Source organism: Populus trichocarpa, chromosome 1 (genome assembly GCF_000002775.5).
Source record: "Populus trichocarpa isolate Nisqually-1 chromosome 1, P.trichocarpa_v4.1, whole genome shotgun sequence".
Lineage (NCBI taxonomy): Eukaryota > Viridiplantae > Streptophyta > Magnoliopsida > Malpighiales > Salicaceae > Populus > Populus trichocarpa.
The window spans coordinates 16,101,281-16,115,068 of NC_037285.2; the positions used below are offsets into that span (position 1 = coordinate 16,101,281).

A 13,788-nucleotide genomic window follows, 5' to 3' on the forward strand; every position below is an offset into this window, starting at 1 on the left:
TTAGTTATTGGTAGTGCCAAATAAATGCATTTCTTGTTGATTATATATAAAATGATGAATACAATGTTAGACATTGTGTTTGAAAGTGTTTTGTTTTTTCAATTCAGTTTATTTTTAACTAAACCGGTTCAGTTCGGTTGAGATTTTTCTATTTCAAGCTTATGAAATCGAAACCGAATCGAACCAAATATTTTTTTAAATATTTTAATCGGTTTAATCGGTTTTTTTTCATGATTCAGTTTTTTCGATTATTTTTTTAAATTTTTCTTGGTTTAATCGATTTAATAGTTTTTTGCTTGAAAAAACATCAAAATAATTTTTTTTTTATTTTTTAAAATTTAATTTTTTACACCAGTACATCAAAACGATTTAAGAACATAAAAAAAATTAATTTTAAACAAAAACTTTAAATTTTAACAAAAAAACAAAGCATTGAAATTAAATATGTTTTTCATTAAAATTAATTTTTTTTGCTTCAAATTAATTTTTAAAAACATGTTGGGACTTAAAAACACTAATTTTATATTAAAAAAACATTAGAATTCAATCTAAACGAGCTTCTATAAAAACATCTATATACCGTATTAAAAAAATACATATTTAAATAATAAGGTAAATAAAATAGGTCTAATCTTATAAAAAAAATAGAAAAAAACATATTATATAAATTATGTAACTTTATTATAATTATAATAAGACTTATTTCAATTATTTATGAACTTAAAAGTTTGGAAAACGAGATCCTTTCTCATTACATCATTTAGACCTATTATTCAAACTAAATTAAGTTATAGATGAGTTTGAAGTTGTTATTCTAAGTTAGTATTTTATAAATTCATAAATTAAATTTAAGATGTGTCAAATTTAGGGAGTGTTCGAAGTATAATAGCAATTATTTTTTAAAGTGATTTTTGATTAGAAATATATTAAAACAATATATATATATTTTTAAAAAAAATTATTTTTGACATTAACAAATTAAAACAATAAAAAATATAAAAAATAATTTTAAATAAAATAAATCAAATTTTAATTAAACACAATTTGAAACTACAACTTAGTTATTATTAACTAAACCATTAAAGCCCAAGTGAAAAAAGAAAAAGAAAAAAGAAAAATGGAGTGTAATTGATACACATGAGTTTTATGTGTGATTTTAACCGAGCAAATTTAACATCAAAGCAAGGAGGAAGAGATGAGCATATTTTAACCATCTAGGTGGTGGTTGTGGTAAGAGCTTGGGACCGAGATGTTTGCTTTTTCTGTGGTCTCAGGTTCGAGCCCTGTGGTTGCTCATATGATGATCACTGGAGGCTTACATGGTCGTTAACTTCAGGGCCCGTGGGATTAGTCGAGGTGCGCGGAAACTGGCCCGAACATCCACGTTAAAAAAAAAAAGAAGAGATGAGCACATTTTTATGTGTTAAGAACACACGGCACAGAACAATGGTTAGGAGAATGACCTAATTGAAATATACCCAATAGTTAGAGGGCGTAATTGTAGTTTCCCCAATCAATTTTTTTTGAAATAGACAAACCCTATCTACAGTAAGAATCACACGTGCGCCACACGTGCTGGAGGCGCTGGTCCCCTCTTTGTCTTCAAAAATTCAAAATCTCCTACACAACATGAGTCCTAAGTCCTTCATATTTACTCAACTCTAACTCTTGTCTCTCTGTCTCCTCCACTTCACTCTCTCTCTCTCTCTCTATCCTTTTTTTTTTATTTTGTAACATTACTAAAAGTGATTTGGTTCTAATAATCTTCTTAATTGCTTCCGTTTCTCTCTCTAAACCAAAACGTTTCAATTTGAATTTCTTTTTCTTATTTCGCCCAGAGAAAGCAAAAAGGGGGCAAATAAATCAAGAATCTCTCTCTTTATAGAAATACAGAAACGGAGAGAGGGAGAGGTAGTGTGTGATATGAACAACGGAATGGGAAGGCAGAGATCTCATCATCAAAGACAGTACTCATCTTCTGATAACAACAGCAACAGCAACGGCAACGGCAACGGAATTTTTCTGGAAAATGGGAGATGGCTTCAATCTGCTGGTCTTCAGCACCTTCAAAATAACAACTCTTCCTCCTCCTCTTCCTCTTCTTTAATTCCTCCTCTTCAGGTTTTATTCTTTTCCCCTGATCTTTTAATTTCTTCTTCTTCTTCTTCTTGTTTTATACTTTTCCCATTTTGCTTTGAGTCTACTCTCTTTGTTTGCTTCCTCATAAAACAACGGCGCTAGTACAAATTTTGAATCTTGGAGTGTTTCGTGAAATGTTATTGGTTTCTTAAGGATTTTCTTTTTTCTTTTTCTATATATATATATTTGCTTTAGATCGGGAGTTGACTATAATGGGTGTTCGATGGAATGGAAAATACAGATCTGGTCCTTTTGATGCCCTTGATAATGCAAGTAAAGTAAAGAGAACATGAGTAAAACTGAACATAACTTCTTTTTTCTTTTTCTTTTTTAACAAAATGGTGATTTTCCTTTATTGGGTGCTGCTGTGTCTCAACAATGGTGGAACTGGATGCAGGACTATAATCTCTATGGTGGTGGAGGAGGAGGGCAGGCATTGAGAATGTATGGGAATGCGCAAAGCAGTTTTAGTAGGGGAAATGAGTTTTATTCGGAGCCAACAACACCTCCTGTTAGTTCAAGAGCTTCGAGCCAGAGGAAGAACGGGGAGGACTCACCAAATGAGTTCAGTCCTGGGCTCTTAGATCTGCATTCTTTTGACACTGAGTTGCTTCCCGAGGTGGGTAACCTGTCATTTTCTAGTGATTCAGTAATGCGGTTTTGGATGTTTGAGTGAGTGTACGTTAATGGGGCATCCAACAATTGCATCTATCCATCTTCCAATCAATTAAACTTCTACTTTTTCCATTTTTTTATATTTTCTTTTTTACCAATATGGAATGAATTTGAGCTTGAATATTTGCACTAGTATCGAACTCTTCTGTTTCAAGAATCGATGTTCTAGCTACTTTCAAATTTATAAGTGCTTCTAAACGATATTCTGATTTTTGGGCTCGGTGGCTAATGAAGAACATCTTGTCTTGCATCTAATAAAAGATTTTTAAATCCCAAGCCCTTATGACTCTTTTGTGCATATTTGGATTTGGAAAACATTTCTTGAAAAATAGAGAAGAGCTTTACGTTTTTGAAACCAGTTCCATTCATAACCGAACACTTGCATTACATGGATTTTGTGATTTTCCAAAAATTGAAAATACAATTAAAGAATGAAAAGGTGAATCTTCTTTATTTTGTTGACAAGCGCACAAACTTTTCAAAAGAAGTTGAAGGTAGTATACATGTCGTTGCATCAAGAAACAATGATAATATAGTGCCGGCTCTTTAGCACTCCATCACATTCACACAATACGCTTTGCTCCTTAGTCTTGAATAAATGATTTGGGATTTCACAATGCAGTTTGGTGCTATGACTTTTTGTCCATTTTTATGCTAAGCTTTCTGTATTTCATGGTTAGTTGCAAGTTCCAGGCTTGTATGATGGTTCTTCTCTTTTTCATCCTGTTCGAGGAAGAAGCTTTGATGATTCTTACCCTTACATTTCAAACAATAAACAAACTGGCAGAGCTCCTGGCTTGCCTGATAACAACCTCCTGAAAAGCTTTGTTGCAGACAAAGAGAAGACAAGTTCTGTTGCAAAGATCAAAGTAGTGGTATGTTTCTTTTTTTGTGTTGTTTCGTTTACCTGTATTTGTTGACATCTCCCCTCTGTCTTAAATACAATGCTTACCAGGTTAGCCATTGTTGGCAGCTTTGTGAACCTTGATAATTCTCTCCGCATTTCATTTATAGAGGAACTTGATTTACTGGCAATGTTAATAATGTTTCTTCTTAATGCAGCATCTGACTTGCTTGTAAGAATGTCTTTAAACATTAATATTGTTATGACAAGTGATGTTTTCTAATGCAGGTGCGCAAGAGACCATTGAATAAAAAGGAACTGGCAAAAAATGAAGAAGATATTATAGACACACACTCCAATTCTCTGACAGTTCACGAGACTAAACTTAAGGTAACTGTTATAACACTTTTGAAGAGGTCAGATAAATAATTAGGTCAAATCACTGACAGCTGATCAAGGATCTTTGTCTCCCAATTGGTCCTTGACAATATAAAATGAATTAACACAGGATGAAGTTCATCAAACAAAATAGTTGGGCCAAATTCATCAATGAAGACATTTAGGAGTAGATATTAGATACATAAAACAAGAAGAAAAGAGGTTCAAATGCAATCTTAATGGCCACAGTTCTCCTAATGATTATTTTAGCCTTATCTATAAGAACCTTGATTTGTCCATTTTTTGTTCAATTTGATGCTTTGCTCTCCCCTGTTGTTTATTGATATTTCAATTAATAATTCTTCTATAGATTTGTAGAGTTTTTTCCTATGATAAGTGTCTTGGTAGTAATTCTGGATATCAATATTCAACAGGTTGACCTAACAGAATACGTTGAGAAGCATGAATTTGTCTTTGATGCAGTGCTCAATGAGGAGGTCTCGAATGATGAAGTGAGGAAAATTCTCTTCATAATGAACTAATGAATTTCATAATAATGCTAGTGTTCTCATAGCTTATGCGGGATTTACTTAATCTCTTTAGGTTTATCATGAGACAGTGGAGCCCATAGTTCCAATAATTTTTCAACGGACCAAAGCAACTTGCTTTGCATATGGGCAAACAGGTGAATTGCTGTCTCTGAAATATAAGATGGATGCTTTTACACGCTTGCTTTTGGACACATCTTTTTTTTGTTGTTGTTGAATCTAGCGAATTCTAATATAATAATTCTTTGTTGTTGTGTTCTTTTTCTACATTTTTATAACTTTTCTTGGCAAGTTTATTCCATAATCCTGTGATTTTGTACTGAGGATTAATGTTTTTTGTACTTGCTCTTGAATTACCTAACTTTGATATGTTTTGTGCCTTCTCTTTATCACAATGCTTGATGACTTGATGGATAAACAATTTGGACTTTATCATTATGTATTTTCTTTTGTTGCTTTATGCATTTTCATTTTGTATGGCCTGCTCACATCACAGTGATTTGCTCTAAAATTATTAAAATCAAAATTCACAAATTTTGTTTGCACCTGCTAGTTTATAACGTCTTCCTCCCATGTTGGTGAGAACCTCATATCATTTAACACAACTAGATTGTTGCTGTAAAACCAGCTTACCTTGTTTTTTTTTTCCCTTCATTCAGGGAGCGGAAAAACCTATACTATGAAGCCTTTGCCCCTTAAAGCATCTCGAGATATCTTGAGGTTGATGCATCATACTTACAGGAACCAAGGGTTTCAGCTATTTGTGAGCTTCTTTGAAATTTACGGAGGAAAACTATATGATCTTCTAAGTGATCGGAAGTTAGTTGACCTGCCCTTTCCTTTTCTTTTACATACTTTTCACTTTCTGAATTTGCTTAAATTTGAGACGTCTCTTTGTGCAGAAAACTTTGCATGAGAGAGGATGGTAAGCAGCAGGTTTGTATTGTGGGTTTGCAAGAGTATAAAGTATCAGATGTAGAGACCATTAAGGACCTCATTGAGAAGGGAAGTGCCACAAGAAGTACTGGCACAACTGGTGCAAATGAAGAATCCTCCCGTTCACATGCCATACTACAGCTTGCTATCAAGAGATCAGTTGATGGCAATGAGTCAAAGCCTCCACGCCCCATTGGCAAGCTCTCCTTCATAGATCTTGCAGGAAGTGAGCGTGGTGCAGATACCACAGATAATGATAAACAAACAAGGTATGTCCACTCCCTTATCTTTGTGGTATTTTTTTGCCACTGTTGACCATACAAGTTGGGCAATTTAAGGTTTCTGTTTCATATTATGATAGTGAGGAACACTCAGGAATATAATGCATATGGAGCTCAGTGTACCATTCAGAAATAGTGTTTGGCATGAGATATTTTTCCATGTGCAGCCTTGCATTATCTTAGGGAAGTAGAAATTGATATTTTCACTGATCATACTGGATTGAACAGCCGGCCAATAAAAAAGGGATTGTTTAATCAATTGCTTGATAATAAAATTATCCTTAGGGAATAGAGTTACAAGGCAATAAGAAATGTAGATATTTCAATGTTTTCTATTGTGTTTTATTTATGTAATCTGTCCCTTTCACCACTTAATGACTTGTCAAGTTGATTTCTATTTCATAGTGTTTTCATCTCTAGTGTTCAGTTCATGGTTTACTGACCTTTCTTTATATGCTTTACTGACCTTTCTTTAATTTGGGTGGGTGGGTTTGTTTAATTTGGTTGTTTCATATATATGATGCAGGATGGAAGGTGCAGAGATTAACAAGAGTTTACTTGCATTAAAGGAGTGCATAAGGGCACTTGACAATGACAAGAGTCATATTCCTTTCAGAGGCAGTAAATTAACTGAGGTTCTAAGGGATTCTTTTGTTGGCAATTCACGCACTGTTATGATATCATGCATTTCACCAAGCTCAGGATCATGTGAGCACACTCTTAACACCTTGAGATACGCTGACAGGTACATGAAAATGATTTCAGTTGCAAAATGTTTATGGTATGATTTAATCTGTTGCGAATCTTTCATACTGAATTTGCTAAGTTTTGACTCCAGGGTGAAGAGCCTTTCAAAAGGGAACGCTTCTAAGAAGGATGTATTATCTTCAACTTTAAACCTAAAGGAATCAACTACTGTTCCCTTGTCCTCAGTTTTACCTGTTGCATCCACATTTGAGGACGATGCAAATGATGCATGGCCAGAACAAGATGAAAGAGATGATTTTGATGCATCAGAAGAAGATTCTTATGAACAGGAGAAACCAATATGGAAGGAGAATGGGAAGCTAGAGCCATACAATCTTTCCATTTCAGAGGATAAAATACAGAAACCCAATGGTCAGACAAAATGGAGGGATATGCCAAAATCTAATCTCAAGAACTCCCATTCAGATAATGATTTGAATGTGTTGCTACAGGTGATTTAGAAAAGAATAATTACTTAATGCATAAATTCTTTGAATGTGCTGAAACTGAAATTTGTTAACATTATTTTCTGTTGCATGTTCTCAGGAAGAGGAGGATCTTGTAAATGCTCATAGAAAACAAGTGGAAGAGACTATGAACATCGTGAGAGAGGTCTGTGATCTGGCCAGAGCATTCTTCATTCATTTTTTATTAGTATTGGTTTTGAAGGAAAAAAAATGTCCAAGGGCTTGTTACGAGTGAATATAAATGTTATTTTCAATCTCGCAGGAGATGAACCTGTTGGTTGAAGCAGACCAACCAGGAAATCAGCTCGATGATTACGTTGCTAAACTGAATGCCATTCTTTCTCAGAAGGCTGCAGGTATACTGCAGTTACAGAATCGTCTGGCACACTTCCAGAAGCGTTTGAAGGAGCATAATGTTTTAGTATCTTCTTCTGGCAACTAGATTCATGTGGAAGTGCATGCAGTTATTACCAATGGATGCTTCTTTTATTAGCTATTGCAATATTACTGGCCTGGTTGTGGATTTGGTTACACAGTGCTCGAAATCTGGCACCTCATGCAGCAGTTTGTTGGATGATTCACTGGCCATTATGCTCTATGGTATTCGTTATGAGGTTTTAGGGGTTGGAGATTGAGAGATCAAAAGGATACCGTTAATCCTTCACATGATACTGTCTACAATTTTTCGTCCTCATTCTCTCCAACAAGTTATAAGTAAGCTATAGGGTTTACATGCCCATCTGGCATGCTTTTGTAAAGCTATGGAGCAGTGTAATTAGATTCATTAATTAAATTAAATACTTCCTGCCTTCTATTCATTAATGTAAAATTGCTTCTCACTCTTGTTTGCTACTATACCAAGTTATGTTTGAGTGTTTTGGAATTACAGCAACTTTTGTTTTTTTTTTTTATATGTTTTACTTGATAAAACATTAAATTAATGTTTTTTTTAGCGTTTTTTATTTATTTATTTATAATTTTGATGTACTGATGAAAAGAAAAAAAGCAATCTAAACCTTAATATAAAAGTCCTAACCAATCCAAGGGCACTCTTTGCCCATCGCAAATTCCTACTCAAACAGTCTTAACTAACTCTCAGGCAAAAAAGGTCATTATAGTCATATCGGACTCCCTTTCCCGCCACTTCCCATCCTTTTCTGTTAAAAGAATTCGGCAACCCACTCTTCACTTCTGCTCTCAAAAACAAAGAAAAACCACAGAGAAGAGAGGCAAGAAAGAGAGAGAGACTGAAGGAAAGAGCTAGAGAAGATGTTGACATCGATCTTTGGAATAGGAAACATGAGGAAACTGAGCCTTCTTGTATTAATTCTTTGCATTTTGATCTCTGTCAAGAACCAAAATGCTGAGATCAAGAAGAGCTCGTCATCATCAAAAACTGCAGTGAAATGGCCATATTCATCTTGGGATTCCTTTCCTTCCGTATTCTTGTCTCCTTTGACATCTATGGAAGACGATGATGGAGAAGTATCATGGCATTCAAACCGGTCTCTTGAGTATGATTTCTATCGTGATTCGTGCCCAGAGGCAGAAAGAATCATTCGCAGGGTGGTTCACGAGCTATATGAAGTCAACTCCAGTGTAGCTCCTGCTCTTCTAAGGCTCGTGTTTCATGATTGTTTTATTGAGGTAGATGATTTCAATCTTTCTTTTTGTTGATTCCTAGGGGGTTAGTCACTGCTTAATTATTCATCATTTAGTACGACGAAGGTTTTAATTTTTCAGCTTTGGTTGGCAATTCTTTCATGGTATCTTTTGCTTACAAATCTTGATCGAAGACTATTTTGATGTTAAGTTCTTTCTTGTGGATTTTTGTTTCGGAAGCTTTCAGATTGGAAGTGATTCTGTTTAAGTAAAATTTCGTCTATGTTTCAGTTATCTTCGTTTTTATTACAAGTAGACCTGAGTTCTTTTGTGAATCTTTTCAGGGGTGTGATGCATCTATTTTGTTGGATGCTGCTACAGGCATTGATTCCGAGAAAGACTCTCCTCCCAATAAAAACTTGAAGGGATTTGATATAATTGACAAAATCAAATCAGAGATTGAAATGGTGTGCCCAGGAGTTGTTTCTTGTGCTGATATCGTTGCTTTAGCAGGCAGAGAAGGTGTTGTTCAGGTATAAACATCATTCTGTTTCCTATTTCTCCTTCACTGCTTTCATAATCTTACTATTGAATTTTTGAATTTCAGGCTGGTGGTCCATTCTATCCACTGTATACTGGCAGGAGGGATGCTATGCATTCTTTCCGAGATGTGGCAACGTCTGAGCTTCCTTCACCCAATGCTGATCTATCTGAAACCCTAGCATCTTTCGCATCTAGGGGTTTTGATTTAAGAGAAACTGTCAGTCTCCTGGGTACTAATCTTTCCTTGCCATACAAAGGAACACAGAAATCTTTTTATAAATCTCTGTTCCTATATTGCTCTTATCAGAATCTATGCTTTCCTCTTCTCTCCTGCTATCAGCTGATGTTTTTCTTATTTCTATGCTTTAATTTTAACATCTGTGAATAAAATGACATTAATTCAACTGATGCTTCTGCAAAAGCAGGGCTCAGTTGAGGTGATTTTTCATGCTTTAGTAGAAAACTGGAAGAAAGGCTAGGGCTAAACATTTCAGAAGTATAACTGTGCTGTTCCATCAATCTTCCCTATTTATTGGAATGCTTTTTTTGAAATTAATACATGCGAAATCAAAGCCTCCCTCTAAGAACTGGTTGTGGTTTGTGTTTCTATGAATAGCTTTCCGCCTACTTTTCTGCTGGTGGTGCCGGTAATTTATCATCTCCAACTTCTGCTCCTTGAATAGTTTGGTTATTTCTCACTCTCGCATTCTTGCTGCAAAAATACAACAGCTTAAGATTTGAATGCTTCTAACTGCAACATTGCCCTGCTTGTAGGTGGTCACAGCATAGGAGTAATCCACTGCAAATTCTTCCAAAACCGTCTCTACAACTTCGGTAGGACTAATAAGCCCGATCCTTCTCTGGATACAGGGTTTCTTAACCTACTGAGATCTAGATGCAATGACAGTAACTCATCGATGGCAGCATCGCCTTCGCCTTCGCCTTCCTTTAAAGCCACACCACCAGCACCGTCGACTTCCTGTGATGGCACCAACTCACCAGCACCGTCGACTTCCTGCGATGGCACCAAGTCACCAGCACCGTCGACTTCCTTTGATGGCACCAAGTCACCAGCACCAGCACCGTCGACTTCCTTTGATGGCACCATGTCACCATCAACAGCACCTTCGCTTTCCTGTAGTGGATCACCATCTTCATCGTCCAGGGCAGCAGAAATGAGGGGCTCCCCATCATTATTGTCAGCACCATCACCTTCCTTGAAAGGTTCAATTTCTTCCCCACCGTCATCATCAACACCTTCATCAGCTTCCTTCGAAGATTCACTGCTTTCCTCACTGGAGGAGCCAGGAATGAATATGGCCTATGAGGGCCCAGGAGTAGATTTTGGCACGTTGTACTACCGCAGTCTTTTGCAAGGTAAAGGAATCCTTTATTCCGATCAGCAGCTAATGGCTGGGATAGATACTGGTATTTGGGTACGAGCATATGCTTCAGACATCTCCTTGTTCCCACGAGACTTTGCCCTAGCAATGATGAAGCTCTCGAATCTCAGATTCTTGACAGGATCAAAAGGCCAGGTCCGGCTCCATTGTTCAAAGGTGGCATGAGAGAATAGTAAGATGTGAAGGAGACTGTACAGGTTGTCCTACTTTATGCTGTTTTTTCTTTGGCTTTAGCGCTCTTTTGAATTCGGCCTCTGAAGTAGCTTCAAATGTTCAAAAAACCTGGATAGATTTGTGCTGTTACCTTTTAAATTCAGTACCCAAATTATGAGCAACCTGCTGTTCTTTACTTGTCGAACAAATGCTGCAAATGGAAGTGATTCTTTTCTAGATAACTGATGGTTTAATACATTAATAGACTCAAAAGGCCTTCAATTTCGGCCATTATAGCCTCATGGCGTGTGATATCCTATTTGATTAAACCTAAGCCTTTTACGCGGAGATAAAAGTGAAGGTGTCTGTCAGGACCATAAAAAAACACCTATGATGCTTGAAGAAGAATATGTTAAAAACATTCATGGCTAGATATTTAAATTAACAATGCACAGCCCTAAGTATCTGAAACATGTTTGGTGTCCTTGAGTAAAAAGACAGGCTCAAGCATGGCAATCCAGGCAAACAACATTCTACAGAGATGAATATCAAAAATCGTTGTGTAAATTAGACACACTCAGAAGAATACAGAACAGGAAAATTAATATGGAAAATAATCCATATGCAAAAGAAACAACCCACGAACATTGGAATCTATAACCTAATTGATCCGAGTCTTCGCTATGAACTGTTGGTGCTGGCAGAGGCCTTTGGAACTGAAAATTCTGTATACATGTTGGTGAAAAACTTGTCGACAATGTCAAGGTACACAGGGCTTTTGAGACGAGAATAGTAGTGGAGTGCCTCTTCTACATCCAAAACATGTTCTACATCAGTCACGTCCATTATTTCCAATTCCTTCATCTTCTGTGCTAATACACAACCGCTTTCATTCATGTTCTTTGAGCTTTTTTCTTCCGCTTTTTGTACTTGGGAAATCTTCTTACTCTTCTCTTCCTTTCCTCCTTCATTCTTCCTCGACGGACTGTTTGCAAGCTTCATCTCACTTTCATCACTCACATCTTCATCTCTCATTGGCTCTTTTGACCCCATGAAACTATTGCTCTTTCCTTTCATTGCCTTTTCCAGATCACACTCCCATTCCTTGCAAAAATCAGCATAGTACTGATCTATCCGGTAATTCTTCACGTTGCTGCTGCCGCGTGAGAAGGGCTTGAAAGAAGTAGGCTTGGTCAGCTTTTGGTAGCCACCAAAGAAGATGGACTTGAGGTTTCGGAGAGCATTGTGAAAGAACTTCTTGGTCTTATGAATGGATTCTCTTAGCTGCATTTGCTGTTTTAGTATTGTATTGTAGAGAGAAAAGACTCGTTTAGCTCTTGGTGGCTCTGACTGAAAGAACAGACACAGCTCTATTCTATTTGGCTTCTTTTCTTCTCTGAATGTCGTTTCACATGTACAGATAGGAAAGATAAAGACAGCTGAAGGTTCTCAAGGTTACCAAGAGATAAAAGCTATGGGGTTAAAGGCAAGGTTTCACTCAGTGCCTTTTTCTTTTTATCCTCACCCTTCCATCTCTCTCTTCAAGAAGGGAGACACTGAACCATTGGATCTTAAGATGATAGATCAGAAGGCCATTTTGAAGCATTAGGGCTTACTAATCAGTAGTAGATAGTTGGTGTGAACAGAAATCCAAATTATGCCTTTACCATAAACAAAAAGATGTCTGTGCTCCTTAAGCAGCAAAAGCTGTTTAATAAATAAAGAGCAAGAGAATAGAAGACTAAGGAATCCTTCACAGTGATCATGAATGCTTTATATAATTTGACTCCTTGTAGCCTAAAGTGCAGCTGTATTGATTAAGATGCAAAGCTAAAGGTAGTGGGTTGGTGTAAAAGGTTTATTCCTATAATCCATGCATTCAAGTACCAAATAATAGCAGCTAGCCCTTTTTTGTTTTTTTGAATTTTGGACTCCTTGCTGCTCCCTCCTTCAGAAAGCCTGTGGTGCACATATGAAAAGGGATATCTTATCCTCTGGCCCCAAATTCTTACCATGCCTCAGATCAGAAATCAGCCTTGACATTATTTGAAATTTGAGATTGTTTGAATTTCAATTTGGATATGGATTATAGCTTATGCAGATGTTTTATTGGTTACCATTTGAGGCTGGATTTTAGATGTGAAAATATATGAAGTGATATTTTTTTATTAATATGGGTGTCCGAGTCAGTTTACATGTATCTCGACTAATTTCATAGACTCTAAAGTTAACAACCATGTAAGTCTTTAGTGACTCTGAAAAGACTCAAACTTGTAATTATTAAAAAATAAATCTAAAATATGATCGAGATTATGAAATAAATTTTTTTTTTAAATAGAAAGAGATGATATTCTCGTGATGCAATTAACCCCCATGCTATGGAACCATCTCTCATTGCATTTATATGCAAGAGATGCGTGGACCCGAATGTGTTGTGACATTGGTGCCTAAGGGTCAACACCCAGTTAATATCAAGACAAGGTGCATTTACATTTTTGTGCCAGAGGAGTCATTTTCTCACAGCTGCCAAAGTTAAAATGATAGTTAGGAAAAAATTAAGAAATAATTAAGGTGAATATAAGGTATATATGTTGTAAAGAATAAAATTTTAAAAAATATTTTAATTTTTTTATTTTATATTAAAAAAAATAATTTTTTTTTATGAACATAAAATATATATATACTAAAAGGCTTCAAATTCTACATTGAAAAAACAATTTTTTTCTTGTAAACATAGAGTATATATACTAAAGGGTTTCAAATCCTTCAAATGTCATATTGAAAAGATATTATGTTATCTTTTTAAGTTGAAATATTTAAACCAAATTTTTTTTATCTCATATTAAAAAAACATAACTTTTTCCTCGTGAACATAAAATATATATATTAAAAAGCTTCAAATCCTACATTGAAAAAATAATTTTTTTCTTGAGAATATAGAATATATATACTAAAGGGTTTCAAATCTTACATTTAAAAAATAAAATATTATTCTAGTATTTATATAGTAAACTTTGAAAATGATTTATACCCAACTAAAAAAATATAAAAAAAAAGTCTAGAAGAAAAACC

The 13,788-nt window shown here is 35.5% G+C and overlaps 3 protein-coding genes across 3 annotated transcripts; 2 read left to right on the forward strand and 1 right to left on the reverse strand.

Annotated features, from left to right (window-relative positions):
• The first annotated feature begins 1,658 nt into the window (after positions 1 to 1,658).
• On the forward strand, positions 1,659 to 7,907 carry LOC7470552 (kinesin-like protein KIN-13B). The gene is made up of 12 exons (XM_024584505.2): positions 1,659 to 2,121; positions 2,537 to 2,758; positions 3,495 to 3,689; positions 3,947 to 4,048; positions 4,471 to 4,548; positions 4,640 to 4,721; positions 5,244 to 5,403; positions 5,487 to 5,789; positions 6,328 to 6,546; positions 6,640 to 7,000; positions 7,095 to 7,160; positions 7,278 to 7,907. Exons 1-12 carry the CDS (start codon positions 1,924 to 1,926, stop codon positions 7,455 to 7,457), a joined length of 2,166 nt encoding a protein of 721 aa, XP_024440273.2. The 5' UTR covers positions 1,659 to 1,923; the 3' UTR covers positions 7,458 to 7,907.
• A 109-nt stretch (positions 7,908 to 8,016) lies between these two features.
• On the forward strand, positions 8,017 to 10,958 carry LOC7470553 (putative Peroxidase 48). The gene is made up of 4 exons (XM_024584509.2): positions 8,017 to 8,662; positions 8,962 to 9,150; positions 9,225 to 9,390; positions 9,935 to 10,958. The coding sequence occupies exons 1-4, from the start codon at positions 8,285 to 8,287 to the stop codon at positions 10,726 to 10,728; spliced, it is 1,527 nt and encodes a 508-aa protein (XP_024440277.2). The 5' UTR covers positions 8,017 to 8,284; the 3' UTR covers positions 10,729 to 10,958.
• Positions 10,959 to 11,201: 243 nt separating this feature from the next.
• On the reverse strand, positions 11,202 to 12,557 carry LOC7470554 (uncharacterized). The gene has a single exon (XM_002299666.4). It carries the CDS (start codon positions 12,004 to 12,006, stop codon positions 11,398 to 11,400), a length of 609 nt encoding a protein of 202 aa, XP_002299702.2. The 5' UTR covers positions 12,007 to 12,557; the 3' UTR covers positions 11,202 to 11,397.
• Between the last annotated feature and the right edge of the window lie 1,231 nt (positions 12,558 to 13,788).

Coding starts and splice junctions, on each gene's coding strand:
- LOC7470552 (XM_024584505.2), top strand. CDS start 1,924: ATGAACAACGGAATGGGAAGGCAGAGATCTCATCATCAAAGACAGTAC. Junction 2,759..3,494: donor ACACTGAGTTGCTTCCCGAG/GTGGGTAACCTG, acceptor TTTCATGGTTAG/TTGCAAGTTCCAGGCTTGTA. Junction 5,404..5,486: donor GATCTTCTAAGTGATCGGAA/GTTAGTTGACCT, acceptor CTCTTTGTGCAG/AAAACTTTGCATGAGAGAGG.
- LOC7470553 (XM_024584509.2), top strand. CDS start 8,285: ATGTTGACATCGATCTTTGGAATAGGAAACATGAGGAAACTGAGCCTT. Junction 8,663..8,961: donor TTCATGATTGTTTTATTGAG/GTAGATGATTTC, acceptor GAATCTTTTCAG/GGGTGTGATGCATCTATTTT. Junction 9,391..9,934: donor AGAAACTGTCAGTCTCCTGG/GTACTAATCTTT, acceptor CCCTGCTTGTAG/GTGGTCACAGCATAGGAGTA.
- LOC7470554 (XM_002299666.4), bottom strand. CDS start 12,006: ATGCAGCTAAGAGAATCCATTCATAAGACCAAGAAGTTCTTTCACAAT.